The 15,771-nt window shown below is 37.5% G+C and overlaps 1 protein-coding gene across 2 annotated transcripts; it reads right to left on the bottom strand.

The window, feature by feature from the left end:
* Nucleotides 1-1,165: 1,165 nt before the first annotated feature.
* RRN3 (RRN3 homolog, RNA polymerase I transcription factor) lies at nt 1,166-14,579 on the bottom strand. Of its 2 annotated transcripts, XM_065732982.1 has the most exons (17): nt 14,434-14,579; nt 13,976-14,032; nt 12,841-12,930; nt 12,626-12,755; nt 12,090-12,149; nt 10,710-10,773; nt 10,199-10,268; nt 8,647-8,745; nt 8,158-8,253; nt 7,615-7,750; nt 6,530-6,660; nt 5,386-5,516; nt 4,722-4,906; nt 4,068-4,176; nt 3,468-3,620; nt 2,945-3,032; nt 1,166-2,338 (listed from the first exon to the last, which is right to left on the bottom strand). In XM_065732982.1, exons 1-17 carry the CDS (start codon nt 14,524-14,526, stop codon nt 2,180-2,182), a joined length of 1,851 nt encoding a protein of 616 aa, XP_065589054.1. In that variant the 5' UTR covers nt 14,527-14,579; the 3' UTR covers nt 1,166-2,179. The 2 variants fall into 2 exon arrangements, with proteins under 2 accessions (XP_065589054.1, XP_065589056.1); XM_065732984.1 differs by lacking the exons at nt 1,166-2,338; nt 2,945-3,032 and adding an exon at nt 3,727-3,810 and having other exon boundaries at nt 3,537-3,620.
* Between the last annotated feature and the right edge of the window lie 1,192 nt (nt 14,580-15,771).

Below are 15,771 nucleotides of genomic sequence, written 5' to 3'. Positions count from 1 at the left end.
CTGCGCTGGGCCAAGTCGGGCGCCGCCGCGCGGGGAGGTGGGAAACCGCGGCGGGAGCCGCTGGGGGCGGAGCGGCGGGAAAGCGGGCGCTGTGCACACACTGCGAGCGCTCGCAATTGTACGCCTCGTAAAGCTCCCTAACCTCCTCCTTCCCCTGCGTAATTATTTGAAACTGTAACAAACATGTTTTGGAAATGCTCACTATCAAGTCCCCAGTTTACAAATAAACCACCCCCCAAACTCTATCAAGCCTTCACCCAAAACAGATCCCAAGCAGGAGAGGGCAGCCCAAGCAAAGGAGGTTAATACTCAAAGGAGACTCAGGAGAATAAACAACATGCTCTACCTTTCCACTCCCATTTTCACAAAGTTACAGAAGATACTTCCTCCAGAGATGCTTTATATTTCACAGGGGACCTCACCAGGTGAAGCAAAACTTCCACCTCTGAAGCAGCACTACTCTCAGTACCAGCAGTACTTACAGAACAGTCCATGCAGCAAAATGCAAGCACCTCCTAGCACTGCTGGTTACAGCTATACTAAGCCTAACAGATCTATAATAGAAGAGTCATAGAAACACTGAGGAGCTCCTGCCTGATTTTATCTTTTTAAACAATTCCCTTTAGCGTACTAAACTTGACTCGACCCCTCAGTACAGAGTTTAATGTCTGTACATTTTTAATGTTACCATTTGTGTCACCTATCTTCTCCACTTCCTTCCCCTCCCCACCCCATCCCCCAGTTTCAATGTGACATCAGAGTGCCTGCATCACATACCTGATATCACACTTCAATTAAGTTTTACAGAGCCTCATTTAGTAAATAACTGATTGTGCTGCTGAAGACATAAAAGTGACACAGCAGAAACAGGCAGCTTCCAGAGAGCATTTTCCTTGCCATGGTTGTGAGAAGGGTACTTCTGTGCCAGGAGAGAGACAACTATTTCAGGTGAGCATTACTGTTCAGTACATAGGAATGACAGTAAAGACAACTAAAATTAAAAAACAAAAGCTAAGTTTTAATTTATATAGTGATTAACAGATCCCACTAACAAATTTTGCAGCATCATTGCTAAAACTATTTTTCAATCTGTCAGAACTAACATCCCTGCTTTGGAGAAACTAGACTAGAGAGATCCTTAGTTAAACAAAAGCGTAGAATTGGCACTATTTGCATCAATCTTTATTGGGTCTGAATAAATGCATTGTCTTGAAAGCCTACAAGTTCAGACTTTTAAAAAGAGCAGATGAATTGAGTCCCGCATGCATTAAATTTTCAACTAAACATTACACAAATAACATTTTTTCCACTGTTTAGAGTCAAAAAAGAGAATATAACCATAAAAAAAAAGCAAAAACCTACACAGAGAAACTCTTCTCTGACACAGAGACAATACAGTAATAGCAGAGACATCATCAATTCCTTTTTACAAGGGATGTGGGGTTGGTCTGTTTTTTATATTTTCAGCATTCACATATAAACTTCAAATCCTGAAAATAAATACCTTTTCAGAGTACTTCTCAAGCACATCAAATTATCTACAAATTGTACTTTCAGCTACTCATTTTCAACACTTCCAACAATCACCACTTCAAATATCTGAACTTTCACAGCTGTAAAAGATGTGTGTCATCCACATATTTAAGCAGCAGTAACATTTACCATCAGAATATGCTCACCGCTATCTAAGGCCTTTATTAAGCGCTGTTCTCCAGACAGGAAAAGCTTAGAGATGTGTGCAGCAGAATCACTGTCAGAGTAGCTTCCCTATCGTGAGATCACATCATTATTTGAAACCAATTAAAAAAAAATCAGCAGATAACAGTTCAAATACTGGCAATGGATTTCTGGTCTCACAGAAATCACTAGGAAGAAAGATAAGAATTTCATACAAAATATAAAACCTCACAGAGAAACATCAGTAAACAGAAGTTTTTAAAAGTCAAGAAAAACTATTAAAAAAACCCTCATAAGCCATGAAAAACATTTCAATGTGAAATCTGTAAAATATCGCCCTATTTACTCTCTAGATTTTTCTATCAACATATGAATTTAGCATAATATAGCTATAGAAATCTGATGATGAAGCATTTGCCAGTTCAGAAAGTTGAGCTAAGGTCTCTTTATGAGCAAAAAATAGCACTCAATTCTGAACCTCTTCCACTTCTACTTTTTCAGGTCAGTGTGGATATTGCATGTGACAGCCTGAAGGAGAGCCAGTACTACTCACTGGGCTCCGGGTATTTGACTCATAAGAATTTGGAGCAATTTCAACCACATCCTCATTTTGAGGGGTTTCTCCTTTCAGAAAGTCATCATCTTCCTCTTCAGAAGTACCCTGCATGAGTTAAAAAGGATCAGTGAGAACAGTAATATATTCCAGGTCTCCGTTAAGATCTGACAGAACTAACAACTGCTAAGACCAAAAAGGGTATTTCTAAAATAAATTTTGAAATGTTGTAATCATCAAATATCCTATTTCTATTTTATTAGAGTAAAATCAATAAACTTACCCATTAACAAAAGGCACCTACTAATCAAAAGACACTAAAGTATTATCCCATGTTCAATACACAATTGACCAAAAAGCTGAAAAAGGGTAGACATTCTGCAAGGAAAACAGACTATATAGAAGCAGTGGAACAACTTCAGATCTACTACAATTGTCAAGACTAGTTGGGATGGTAAGAGAATTAGATGTACATTCGTGAAATAACCATCTAAAATGTGGATGGATCCCAGTGACAAGACTGTATCTATACAACGTGGATGCTCCTAATGATTGTTCTGCATGTCCACACAAATTCCTCCGTTGGGTCAATCCCTAAGGTTTCCTAACTTCAGTCACTGTTTCTCATGTTTGCTACTCTTACAGTCACTAACTAACTAAGCAAATAAAAGCAGGTGACAGAGCTGCTACTGAATTAGATTTTTAACAGATTACCCTTTTAATTGGCTTCTTCAGATTCTCTAGATCTTCAACACTCAGTTCTTCCCAAAACTGATAAAATGGATCAATGGTCTTCTTCGATCTGAAAGCGAAATTAAAAGACAGCATGAGTTATTTCATTCAGTAAAAATGGTATGAGTTTGATTTTAGCAATACAGTATAAACTGCTTGGAATTCTGATGGCCATTTTCATGATTTCACAAACAACTCTGTCCCTAAACAATCCCAAATTACTCCCACCAAAAATTATTCTGCTTCACTGATAAACATAAATTAAAATTGTTTGCTTACGGAGTTCTGATAGGATTAGGTCATCTAATCCCTAGTTAGATGTTTCTAACAGCTACACTATTTTCTCAGATTTTCTTCTATATTTTTGAAAGATAATCACAAGTTAAGATATGCAACATCAGAAGTACTAAAGCTCAGGGAAAAGATCAATTGAGTTTCTTACAAATTTCAGTTCATTATTTGCTAGAAGACAAAAAAAAATGAGCTGTTTGTTTTTAAACTATACCTTTTGAGCACGTAGGGATCAAAGGGGAAGAAACTGTCAAGCGGGTTAGTGCACATCTGCACCAGGTCACCCCCAGCGCCACTCCGAACAACTGGTATAAGCTGCCGATTGTTTCTCTCAATAATTGTGTAGCAGAACACCAGCTGATATTTCCTTAAAAAGATAATGAAGGAAAGATAAGCATTTCTAGGACAAAGACTGCAAATGTTTCAGAAGGCATTCAAATACAAAAGTTATTTTTAACTAACGTCATTTCTACCTTACATTTTGGAACTGATATTAGGTGTTTCCAAGATAGTCACCAGGGGATGTACTTTGGAGTCTACTCTCTTCCTCTGCACTCCTGCAAGTTTTATTCCAATTAGAACCATACTGGCACCAATACTTAAGCAGTGAAACAGTTTTATGGTACTGTAAGATTTAACTGAAAATGAAACAGAAACAAACTTATCCCACCTAGAACACGGGCAAAATTCTATGTGTTCTCTTGGATAGCTATCCATGCTTTGTGTTATATATCTCAAGTTCTAAATAACTGTGCTGTTATTATATGCACACATCCATAAACTGTTCTCTAGATGAAAGTGAACAAAAAGGTACCTTGTAATGGCAGCAAACAAGTTAACAACAGAGGGTATACATATCTTCAGAGGGTTTAGTTGACACATGACAATGCGCTCGAAATTTAAACTCTGCAGATATGACAGACCTTCAAAATAAGAACAATTAACAAATAATCTTACTATATAAAGGCTATACATCATATAAGCTTAACTGAATTTTTAAGAATTTCCAGACTTAACACCATGCACAAGAACACAGAAGCAAATCCTAGGTCTCTCTCTTACAGTACAGATCCAGCCCACAGCTTGTTGAGTAGAAAAGCTATTCCAATTTATGGCAGATTGCCACAGTTGAGAGACCCTTCCAAAGACACTACTTATGTGGGAACTGACAAGAACACGTAGACACTATGGACTGTTACCAACTGAAACCCACACTAGTTTGACACATAGGAGTTCAAACATGTTCAGCAACAGGGGACAGAAACCTAAGTTAGAGTTATCTGCACTGCTTTCAACACTGAAGAAAAGAAGATTATTTAGGTTGATGACTCAGGTGAGTAAGCTATCTTACTTCATTTAGAGTACAATGTAAGTCAGTCAAATACTTGACTGAATTAACCATTACAAAACAAACCAGCAGTAAATCTTGCAAATGAACCCCAACACCTTTTAAATCTATTACACTCACCTTTCCTTAAGTTTCCATCCAAGAGCTGCTTATGACGGAAAATAAGTGTATAGAATGCTGCCTGACATGCAGAATAAAATGGCCCATGGAGAGCAACATCACAATAGGCATTAGCCCCTGTATCCTGATTATCAATGTATTTATGCATCCAATTAACCAGCAGATCAAGGCATGCTTTCACTGTGCTATAATAGAGAAAAATAATGTGTAAAAATAGATTCTAATATGGCACAGAAAAGATATTAAGCGAGCATTCAGAGATCTCAGTTACAAAACAGTAATTAAGGAAATAATCACTAGAAAAAGTAGATTCTGTTAAAAGCTTTCTCCTTTTTATCAGCAGGAAACAAATCAATCTATCAGTACCAAAAATCCCAGTGAAAGTAGAAGATGCCAGAAGAAATTAATCCAAGAATGCACATTGCATGGGCACGTGCAACAAACACTATAAATTCTGGGCTATGAGCAACGTCCAACAAGTAATTCCAGTATCAAAAGTTCATCATCAAAGTCACGGAGCCCACACCTTTAACTGCATAAAAATACAGAATGTATAAATACAAAATATAAAGTCTTTCATCCATTTGCTGAAATATTTTCAACATGTTCAACTCAGCCCACAGTCAACATAACCTACCCATGCTCTTATATCAAAACAACTTACACAACTGGAATAAATTTAGCTCTTGCCAAGAAGCTGCCAATGTAACTCCCAGCAGTTTGCCTGATCACTGAAGGATTATTTGGATCTTGCAGTTTTTTCCAAAGATGATCTAAAAATGCCTCAGCCAACCCCTTAAAGAAAGAGAAACAGAAATCTGAGTTGTTATAGTAATGGCAGTAATAAGATTCTTAATATTCACTACAAACAACTTCCACAGCCAAATCATAGATATCTTCAAAAAAAATTAAGGTTAACAGGTAGCAACTGTTAACCATCCTTGGAGCAGAAGAGATAGGCATTATCCAATGAAAATATCAGGAAGCTGAACTTGGGGAAATACAAGAAATGGTTCTACATCATAAACAGTTATATTCTGGAACTTGCTGGCACAGGAAGTTCGTAACACCAAAAATCTATAACACTAAAAAAAAATTAAAAAAGCAATCAGATATCTTCCCCTTGAATTTGTCCATCATGGACTGTTCCCACAAAGGATTGTCACTTTCATTCAGGAAGTTACTGAACTATTGTTAGAGGCTAAGAGGCTATTCTGGCAAATCACAATAGTATCCTTGCTATATTCAAATATTCTTTCCAATACATCTGCTATCCACTGTCAGAGGTCAAGGACAAGGTTAACTGTATCGTTAGCTAATTGTATGCAAAAAGTATGGATGTTTTTATTTCAAAACAGTAAAGAGAAAGAACTGCATTTTGCCTAAGAGATGGGAAAATGCAGGGTTTGAACAGGAAATAGAAATTCCAAATTGAAGAGCTAACATAGTCAGAATCTTCAAGATAGTTTTCAGATGCTGAACAAATTTGCTAAAGCTCTATCCCTCAGGTTTAGAAGTCCAACTGACTTCTGTAAAAGACTTCTAGTACTAAGTTCCATCACAATGGGCTGGTTTTGAGCTGTTGCCATTTATTAACAGGATGGGGAATGCTGAAAATATAATAGGAGGCTTGAAAAAAGGAATAACAGAAAGGAGAGCAAAGATTCTAATAAATCCTGATGTATGACCTCCAGAAAAAAAAACGTACAGTAATAGTAGAACCACAGGAAAAAAAACAACTAATCTCTGTAGAAAAGCCGGAGTAAGGACTCAGAAGACACTTCATTTTAAGAACAGTTCCTACTCACCAATTTTAAGCTACAGATGTGAAATATGAAATACTGTACGTGACAAGAAGCATGGGTCGGTAAAATGAGCTTGTCAAAAACAGAAACGAGATCCCGATACAAATCCTTTGTCTTGTTGATATCAAGCTTGCCTACACAACAAAACAAAAATAAGTCATATCAGGTTTTTACTGCCCTCATGTTGCGAAACTGGCATTTCTATTTTTCTGAATCAGCAAGAAATATGTTAAAAAATAAAAAATAAAACCAAAGAAAGAAACACCACCACTGTCAAGCTAACTTGTAAGCTTACCTGGTAACAAAAATAAAATGTCTGTAGTGAGACCTTCTAGAACGTCAATTCTATTTCTTTTTACATTGGTTTATATGGATAATATCTGTGAATGTAAGCATGCACAATACCAACAGATGTGCAAAATTTGCAATAATGTGCTACTTCAAAAGAGGCAAAAGAAAAAAATAAGAAATAAAACTGCCTCACTAGTGTGATAAAGCAGTTTTCTAAATATTCTGTTTTAAGTAATTCTAACATTCAGCCATTAATAAATGCCAACATATGATTTGTATTTCTCATATATTAAAAAAAAAATTACAAAAATTCAGGTTTTTCCTTTAATACAAGTCCTTTACCAATTCCAACAAAGCAAAGAGGCTGGTTCTTCTAACCTACTTCTTGAGTTTATTATGTTAAAATAATCCATAATTCTAATACTTAAAACAGTACAGCAGAGCAAACAATACAATACTATGGTTAATTAGAAAGTATTTCTAATCCCTTAAGAAGTTTAGTAGCACAATGTAAAAAGAAATCTCTTCTTTACTCTCACATCCTGATAGGTTACATTTCAGGTACAGTGCCACATTTATACAATCAAAATGTCTCCAACTGAAGATCAGGCTGTTGATGTCATAAACGAACTTTTGCACCTTCAGTCAATAAACAGTGGTCAAAGCCAGGAATGTGTTAACAGCAGAACTCTTTAAAACTAAATGATGAAGGCTCTATACTGCAGCAGCAGAAAGCAAGAATTCCTTTGCTTTTCTTGTTTGCTAGCAAAACAATTATATTGTTCCTGTGTTCTTACCATCCACATGGCAAACATCTTTAATATAAGCAAACAGGATGGTCATCAAAATATCCAGTCGCTCTGCAAGTGGATGGGCCATTCTCTCACTACTGGTAGAGACAACTTTGTTTTTCTTTCTTTCTTCATCTTCCTCCTGGTAGATAAGTTAACAGTTACACACCCTTCAAATACACTATGTCATAAATGATAATTTAATGACAATTACATTGATAAAAACAGAACTGAACCTCTGTGTTCACACTGGTATCTAATTATACAACTCTGTCTAAGAAATTTTTGTAAACTAAGTCAATTACCATGAATTCTTTAATAAGCTTTATATATGGCTGCTTGTGTTTTTTCGTAAGGAAACTAATCTACTATTCTGGATAAACTCGGCACTTGGAGAATACATTAATCATTTGTCAACTACTCAGGCTTGAAGATCTGTTTCATTTTTCCTATTTACAGAGCAGCAACATATAACATATTATTACACTTAAGTTTCTGAGCACCTCAAAGGTGAAAATTCTACTAAACTCAGTGAACAAAACAACTAACCATGTCAAAAAGTCCCTCCTCTGTAGATTTTTCCTCGCTGTCAGAGTTATTAGCAGCTTCTTCAGCATCTTCAATATCTTGCTGGGGAGTACTAACCTACAAACAAGAAATTAAGTTTTATAAGGCCATGACAGCAATAGGAAACATTCCTGTTTAGAATCATAGAATGGTCTGGGTTGGAAAGGACCTCTAAGAACATCCAGTTCCAAGCCCCTTGCTATAGGCAGGGACACTTCCCACTAGACCAGGTTGTTTGAAGTCCCGAAGAGTTGTTTGTTTTTTTTTCCCCCTGATTCTCTCCTCCATCCCAAAAGGAGGTCACGGGGTGTGAGCAAACTGCTGTGCAGTGCTTAGCTGTCTGCCAAGTTAAATCATAATAGCCCTATACTGATGATCATGAGTACTACTGAACATGATTTCCATTAAGGTTAATGCTGAAGAGTATTTTAACATCATTCTTCCTTGAGAGATGATACAGGACAAACTTACATCCAACTTTAATAGCTTTTCAACAATGAGTTCCAGAATCTGAAGCCTTAGTGTTGGAAGGTACACCGTGACTCGTAGTAAGTTATGAACATAACATTCCTGTAACAAAAAGTTAAGAGATATCTATAAGAATGTTAACCAAAAGTCTCATTCTGTCAATAATTTTTACAAAATACATTTCCTGACTTCCCAATTAAAGAGACAGATACAGGTTAAAACTAGTTTTTCCAATTATCTTCAGATAGAACAAGTATAAATATTTTCAAATTTATCATATTCCATTACGATTTTTTTGTCTAAACTTTACCAAGAAAATGAAAAAAACAACAAGAATATTACTCAATACTTGTAGAATCAGGTCAATAAGCACTGTTAGAAGGAAGACTAACAGATCTTTATTTTTGGTTACTATAATAAACAGACAATTCTAAGTTCCACAGGTCTTTAGAGTTACAGATTAACAGACAAGTTCTGTAAGTGAACCTGCACCTCCACACGTACACATATGACAAAAATGCAATTTTATAGCGTGAAACTGTCAAGCTAATGCATACATGCAGGTGAAGAGCCACATTTAAGTCTACCACAGCCTCTTTGTGAGTATGTATAGCATACAATCAACAGTACTAGCTTACTTAATGAAAATCTATAAACTTAGAATACTCAACAATGCTTTGGCCGTATATCAATTATGCTCCATTTTAATCCTGCCCTGAAAAGGCAGTTAATTTATTCACATTATGCTTCTCACTGAACTTCTTAAAAAAATAAATAAAGCTCCTTAACATCCTTTGAGTGATATTCACCTCAATTCCAAAGCTATTTGGATTTAAGAAAAAAAAAAAAAGAAAAAGCTCTAAAAAGGTATTCAAACTTTGGTTACAAAGGTGGGAGGAGAAGAGGGGGAACTGGGAAGAAGTAGTTCTTGTTAGGCTCAAAACAGCTCAAATTGACCTTAGCAGGTAGAGCAAGCAAATGACAACGAAACAGTTGGAAAGACAGAATATAAAGACCATACAAGAGCAGTAACCTGTTGAATTTCATTTCCAACCTGCCTTCCACCACAAAAGAGCATTATACCAGAGATGTAATAAAGCAACTCAATACCCTACCATACTAGATTTCATCTATATCTCCCCATGCCTTCTGACTGCTTATCAAATTCCCTGTTCTTCTGAAGAATACTTTCCAATTTTTACAATAAATGAGACAGGTATCCTACAGTCTTCTTACTATACAACTCTCAGATTCATCATCAAAGAAGTCCATCATGTGCATTGACTAAGAAAACAATCATGAGGAAAAAGACATGCAGTTATCTCATTAAAGAGTGGCATAATGCATATGCACAAGGAACTTATGTATGTTTGAACCTTTTATTAAACAGGCACACATGGACATATGTGTTTCCATAGGTAAAGAATTACAAGACTTTTAAACAACACATTCAAAAATGCACATAAAATACCACCAAATCAGTTGTCATGCCATAGAGTGTTCTCCTATATTAAAAAGTGAATGAACAAATAAACGTAATATTCACAATTCTTACCAGAGTTCTTTCTGATTTATTAATAAAAGGAAATTTTTCCACAAGTATTGGCATAAGAAACTGTAGTGTTCTGCATTAAGGAGGGGGGAAAGAGTACAGGTTATTATCATGAGAGCAAGCCAGCACTGTAAAAACAAACTGGAATCAGTTTACTCTTATTTCACAGCTATCTTATTTTAAGGTAATTAATTATATAAAGTCTTTTTATTTACAGCACAGATAATGAGCAGTAAACTTTTACTGTATTTGATAAAAGCTACTTCAACCATGCTGCTGTAAGCATGACTCTCCTTGCTTCTTATTATCAGCTGCTGAGAATCCTGCTGACTATTGACATTTCACAATTGGATAAAACATCCTACAAGTTACTGAACGCTAGGAAAAGTCATACAAATTAAATACTGTATTTCCAATAAGGAGGAAAAAAAGAATAGACCTGTTTATGGGCCTTATATCCAAGTTTTACATCTGCAAGAAAAGGGCATATGAAATCAAGGAATTAAATACTTACGAAGGAACGTATTTTGCAACAGTCTGCAATGCTCTATGACATGTATCAAAATTTTCAGAAAGGTCTAGAGAAAGAAAAAGGTATTAGTTTTCTCCTACCAAATGGATAATAACTCAGGAATCAATTGAAACAGTTAATGTCTTATTAAACATTTTAAAGATCCCCAAGGAGACTGCATTTCCTGTGGGATTTTTTTATGCTGTTTTTGTTTTTAAGTTGAACTGCCCTACTACTAAAGTAATTGTTAAAATTAATTCCAAGTAAAATTCAAGTTATCCCAACAAAACCTGTTTGCCACCACTGCCAAAGCCAGTTATTGTTGCCACACTATTTACACCAAACACCTATCTTGAAAACCCAAAATTTATCTCAAAATACAGAAAATTAGAAAATATGTTAAAATAAAGTAAGAAACTAGGTAAAATTACATATACATATATATATATATGCCTTATTTTTTGCAAGGGTAAAAAAAAAAGACAACAAACAATTAGGCTTCTCTAACAATAATGCGGTGAGTTGCCTTTGGGAAATGGGAAGGGGTTTTAAACTGGAAGACGTAGATTTAGACTAGATATCAGGAAGAAATTCTTTACCAAGAGGGTTCTGAGACACTGGAACAGGTTGAGCAGCAAGGCTGTAGATGACCCCTCCCTGGAAGCATTAAATGCCAGGCTGGGTAGGACTTTGAGCAACCTGGTCTGGAGGGAGGTGTCCCTGCCTATAGTAGGGGGGTTGGAATTGACTGATCTTAAAGGTCCCTGGCAACCTAAACCATTATATGATTCTGTGATTTTTTTTTCCTTTAAACCCTAACAGCATCACAAGCTAACACTAGAAGAGCAGATGGGTCATCAAAAGCTGAAGTGAAATTTATTACAGCATTCAAGAAACAAAGTCACTGAATTCTTAAAAGACATTTAGTTATCTATTAGTCTAATCAATAAACACATCATTTTCATTATCTATATCAATTGTATTTGAGTTTACCACAAGCAGACAACAACAGAAAACCTCAAGAATTTTCCAAACTAGCTAGTTTTTCTGAGGTAAATAAAATGAAAACAGACAACTCTCACTTCCTTTTGCCTCTGAAATAATCTAGGACTAAGAATGTTTCCCTGAACATTCAGCCTTATTCTTAAAAATACTGCACCAGTAAATACCAGTATTTCACAAGTAACATGGACTGGATCACAGCACCATTGATTCAAGCATAAGAAAATTCCATACTTGGTAATTTAAGGATGCACTACTTCCTAAAGTTTCATATTAACTCCAGAAAAGTAATTTTGCAAAAACAGAGCAACATGGATTGCAAACTTCTTTACTCAATGTATTACAAAAACATACATAAGCCATGTTTACTTCTATACTCACTTTCTTCATCATCATCAGAATCTGAAATGTCCACATCATCTTCTCTGATGGTTATTCGAGCTACCAAAAATGATATCATTACTGAAATGCTGTACAAATTTAAGAGGTAACCAATTCCAATGCTAAATCAAAGCATGCCAGACAAGTCTTCAGTGTGACTAAAACATCAAAATTATCCACAAGACTTTCTGAAATAACAGTCAAAAATTCTGTTTCACTCAGATAACCAGATTGTTCTTAAGAACATCCAACATGATCATCATTAGAGCTTCTGGTTTTTGATAGTAACATCGCACAGTTCTTTCCCTTCCTAAACTTCTTCAATAAACAGGCTCCACTAGAGTCTAATCACCCATTAGAACAGATCTCCTGAAGTCTAGGTACAGAAAATGGTCTGTATTGCAATTCAGTCATTCAAATTAAAGTAGCCAATAGAAAACAAACAAAGAATTAGATTGTGATGCATTACACAGAATTTATCTAGAAAAGAGTCATCTTGATAAACAAGCAAGAATATTAAGAGAAAAGTAACTTACGAGGAACAAACTGGGATACAATCATGCTCAGGCATGGCCTAAGATGAACAGTTTGTGCTGACACCAGATTGCCAAGAAAACCTAGATATTCTTCCACTACCTCTTGGCTTCTTCTCAGCCAAGGCAGCTTCTGAAATTAAGTAAAGACCAAGGTGTCAAACAGATGTTTTGAGTGCTAAACTCTTAACCTCCTCATAAAATAAATAGGTATTTACCAGCAAAATGCTGACCAGTTGCTCAAAGTCCTTGGTCAGATATGTGACAGCAGATCGAAATTCATGCAGCCAGTTAATGATCTGAGCATCCTTAATATAAGCAGGAAAAAAAAACCAAAACAACTATTTTAATAAATAATATGACCAAACCCATGTTTTTTTTAGAAGAGAAAGCTCATGAAATCACAAGTCAAAGACTAAGACTGTAAAATTGAAATTATTTTCATGTAAACATAAAAGGAATTTCTTGGAAAGCTTGCACCCTCACCAATGAAAATTCTTGAAAACGAGAATGCACACTTGACAACCAAAAGCCTCCATGGGAAGTTTGAGCAACAAACTGAGCAAGATATGTAAACCTCATTCACATAGTATATATCTGTGGTACTTAGAATCCTACTTTCCTTCTATTTTTGTTCTTAGTTTAAGCAAAGGGACATTCAAGTATTGAATTAGGAAACATATGGAAGCAGTACCAATTCCACAGAGAAATTTTTACCCTGATTCTGCTCGTACTCCCCAAAAGACCTGCTAAAAAAGATGTATTTTACAGAACACTCTATTTAGAAAGAAAAGGATGATGCTGTAGCACTCTCCTCACAACTGTGTGGTTTAATTAAAAGACAAAAAAAAAAGGGGGAAAAAAGCAAAAAAAAAAAAAAAGTACAAAAACACAGTAGGCACCTACAGCTGTAAGGAACAGCCTTGAAACTACTCTTCTAACTGCTAAACACATATGAATCTTAATTCTTAATTAAATAAGTTCTTAGTGAGTGCTGAAGGAGGCAGTAACTCACAACATAAAGGCTCTGACAGTCAGCAGCTGTGGTTTTACCTACAATAAGGAATCTGTAAAGACAGGTGATATCTGGAAGGAACAATTTACCAGTCTCATTCTAAAGCAAAGTCAGTATGCATGAGACACCATTTATCAGGATTCTGCATACAAGATACGTATCTGTTCACAGACAGTTGCTACTTTCCATTAATTCTGACAGTTTCTATGAAGCAAAAAGTGATTAGATGTTATCCAATGTTTAAAGCAAAGAATTTGCTTTTAAGCACCAGAACGACTTGCATGGTGACACTCCAGCAGATGAGTGTTAAACTATCAGCCCCCATGTTAGCAACTTACCCTTATGTCAGGATCTGACAGCTGATGCTTTAACAGCTCAAAGTCAGTAGTTTCACCCTGGTACAAGGAAGAAAAATAAATGCTTGTTATTCTTCTAGAAAAAAAAAACAAAAATCCACACATATACAAACAAACGACAACAAAACATTAATGAAGCGTGGTGGATATATCTCAACAACCTAAGAGCATTTAACCACAACGCAAAGAATGCGAGTAGCAAAGTCCGAGAGGCAGCGGCAGCAGAACCCATTCCCGAGGTAGAGCCGCCCCCTCCGCAGACACTCGCCACCCAGCCGCTCCACACGAGCCCGGGCTGACTCACGGGGAAGTTTCCACTCGCACAGCAGAACCACCCGTACCAGCCCAGAGCCCTCGGCGCAGCAGAGGTCGGTCAGAACGAGCTCTCACTGAGACACATCGCTCATCCGCAGGGCCTCAGCCCTGTTGCGAGCACTCACCCGCTCGTACTTCAGCAGGATGTCCGTCAGCGTACCACCGAATCGCACTGTCTTCTTGGGCGGGGAGCTAATGAATTCGTCCCCTGCCAGCATGACCACGGCCCCGCGCGTGACGAAAACCGAAGCCACCTCAGCCCCTCCAGCCCTCGCGCCGCGCCGCGCCGCGCCTCGTCTCGCGGGCGGTGGCGGCACGCTCCGCTAGCGGCCCAAGCGTCCCTCCGCGCCACGCCGCCACATGCCGCACCCGGCAGAAAAGGGCCCGCGCCCCGCCGGAAGCGGCGACCGCTCCTCCCCTCGCACCATAGAGAGGAGAGGCGCGGGAGGACCGAGTCGGGCGCAGCGCTCCTTACTGAGGCACGGTCGCTGTTACAGTGTAGAGCTTCCTCAGAAAGCGAAGTTCCAGATTTGACCACAACGTCGCACTGGAGCAGTCAGTTTGCCGAGAGGGAGAAAACGAACACAAAAAAAACCCCAAAACAAACACAAAAAAAACCCCGCAACTGAACCTTGTGGTCCTAAAACTGGAGTCACACTGAAGTAAGGCTGAATGCCGTCTGAAAAAAACAGAATTTGACCCTGGGAAACAAGTGGGCACCTGCCAGAAAAGAGAGACAGTTAGAGCTTTCGGAATCTTCTCATCTTCTCCATCGTTCTCCAAACGCGCTCAACAAAACACCCCATCGACATTCCTGTTTCAGTGCAATGAGCACTGCATGCGTGGATGCAGCAGTCCCGTTCCTCGATGCACTCCAACCTAATATATTTATGGATATAACACGTAATTCAGAAGGAACTAAAAACATGAACGTTCAAAAACTTTCACAGAGCAACTTGGAAAAGTACAAATTGAAACATACTTTCCTGTGTAGTCAGCGTGCTCACAACTTTAATCAATTCAGCTGACAGTTCCCAAGCTCACTCAGACCAGCTGCAACATGGAAATGACTTGTCTCAGTCCTTCTCCAGTTGTAGCACCCGCTGATCCTCTGTAACAAGCAGCTCCTCCTCAACAACTTTCCTCCCGAGAAAACCCAGAAGTCCCGTCAGAGATTGTTAAAAAATTTATAAGTAATTTTTGTTTAGTTTCTCCCTGGATAAGATGTTCCTATTTGAAGGAAAGCAAGCCACGTATACAGCTCACATCCGAAGAGCCTAACAGCAAGCATTTAACCCTGCTATATGGTTATAAATTAGAGTTACATGATCCTTTAGCAGTCACAAAAGGAAATATGCTTTTGAGCTAGCATTGAGGCTTACGCAGATACAAAAGACTCATGTATAAGCAACACAAAGCCAAAACCTGACTACAGTAGACTTTGGCTGTATTTGAAGAGGACA

The sequence above is a fragment of the Cyrtonyx montezumae genome, unplaced genomic scaffold (assembly GCF_038088225.1).
Source record: "Cyrtonyx montezumae isolate F1298 unplaced genomic scaffold, pur_monq_1.0 scaffold_16, whole genome shotgun sequence".
Taxonomy (NCBI): Eukaryota; Metazoa; Chordata; class Aves; order Galliformes; family Odontophoridae; genus Cyrtonyx; species Cyrtonyx montezumae.
Note: the sequence above shows the minus strand (reverse complement) of the source record. Positions and strands in the feature narration are given on the sequence as shown.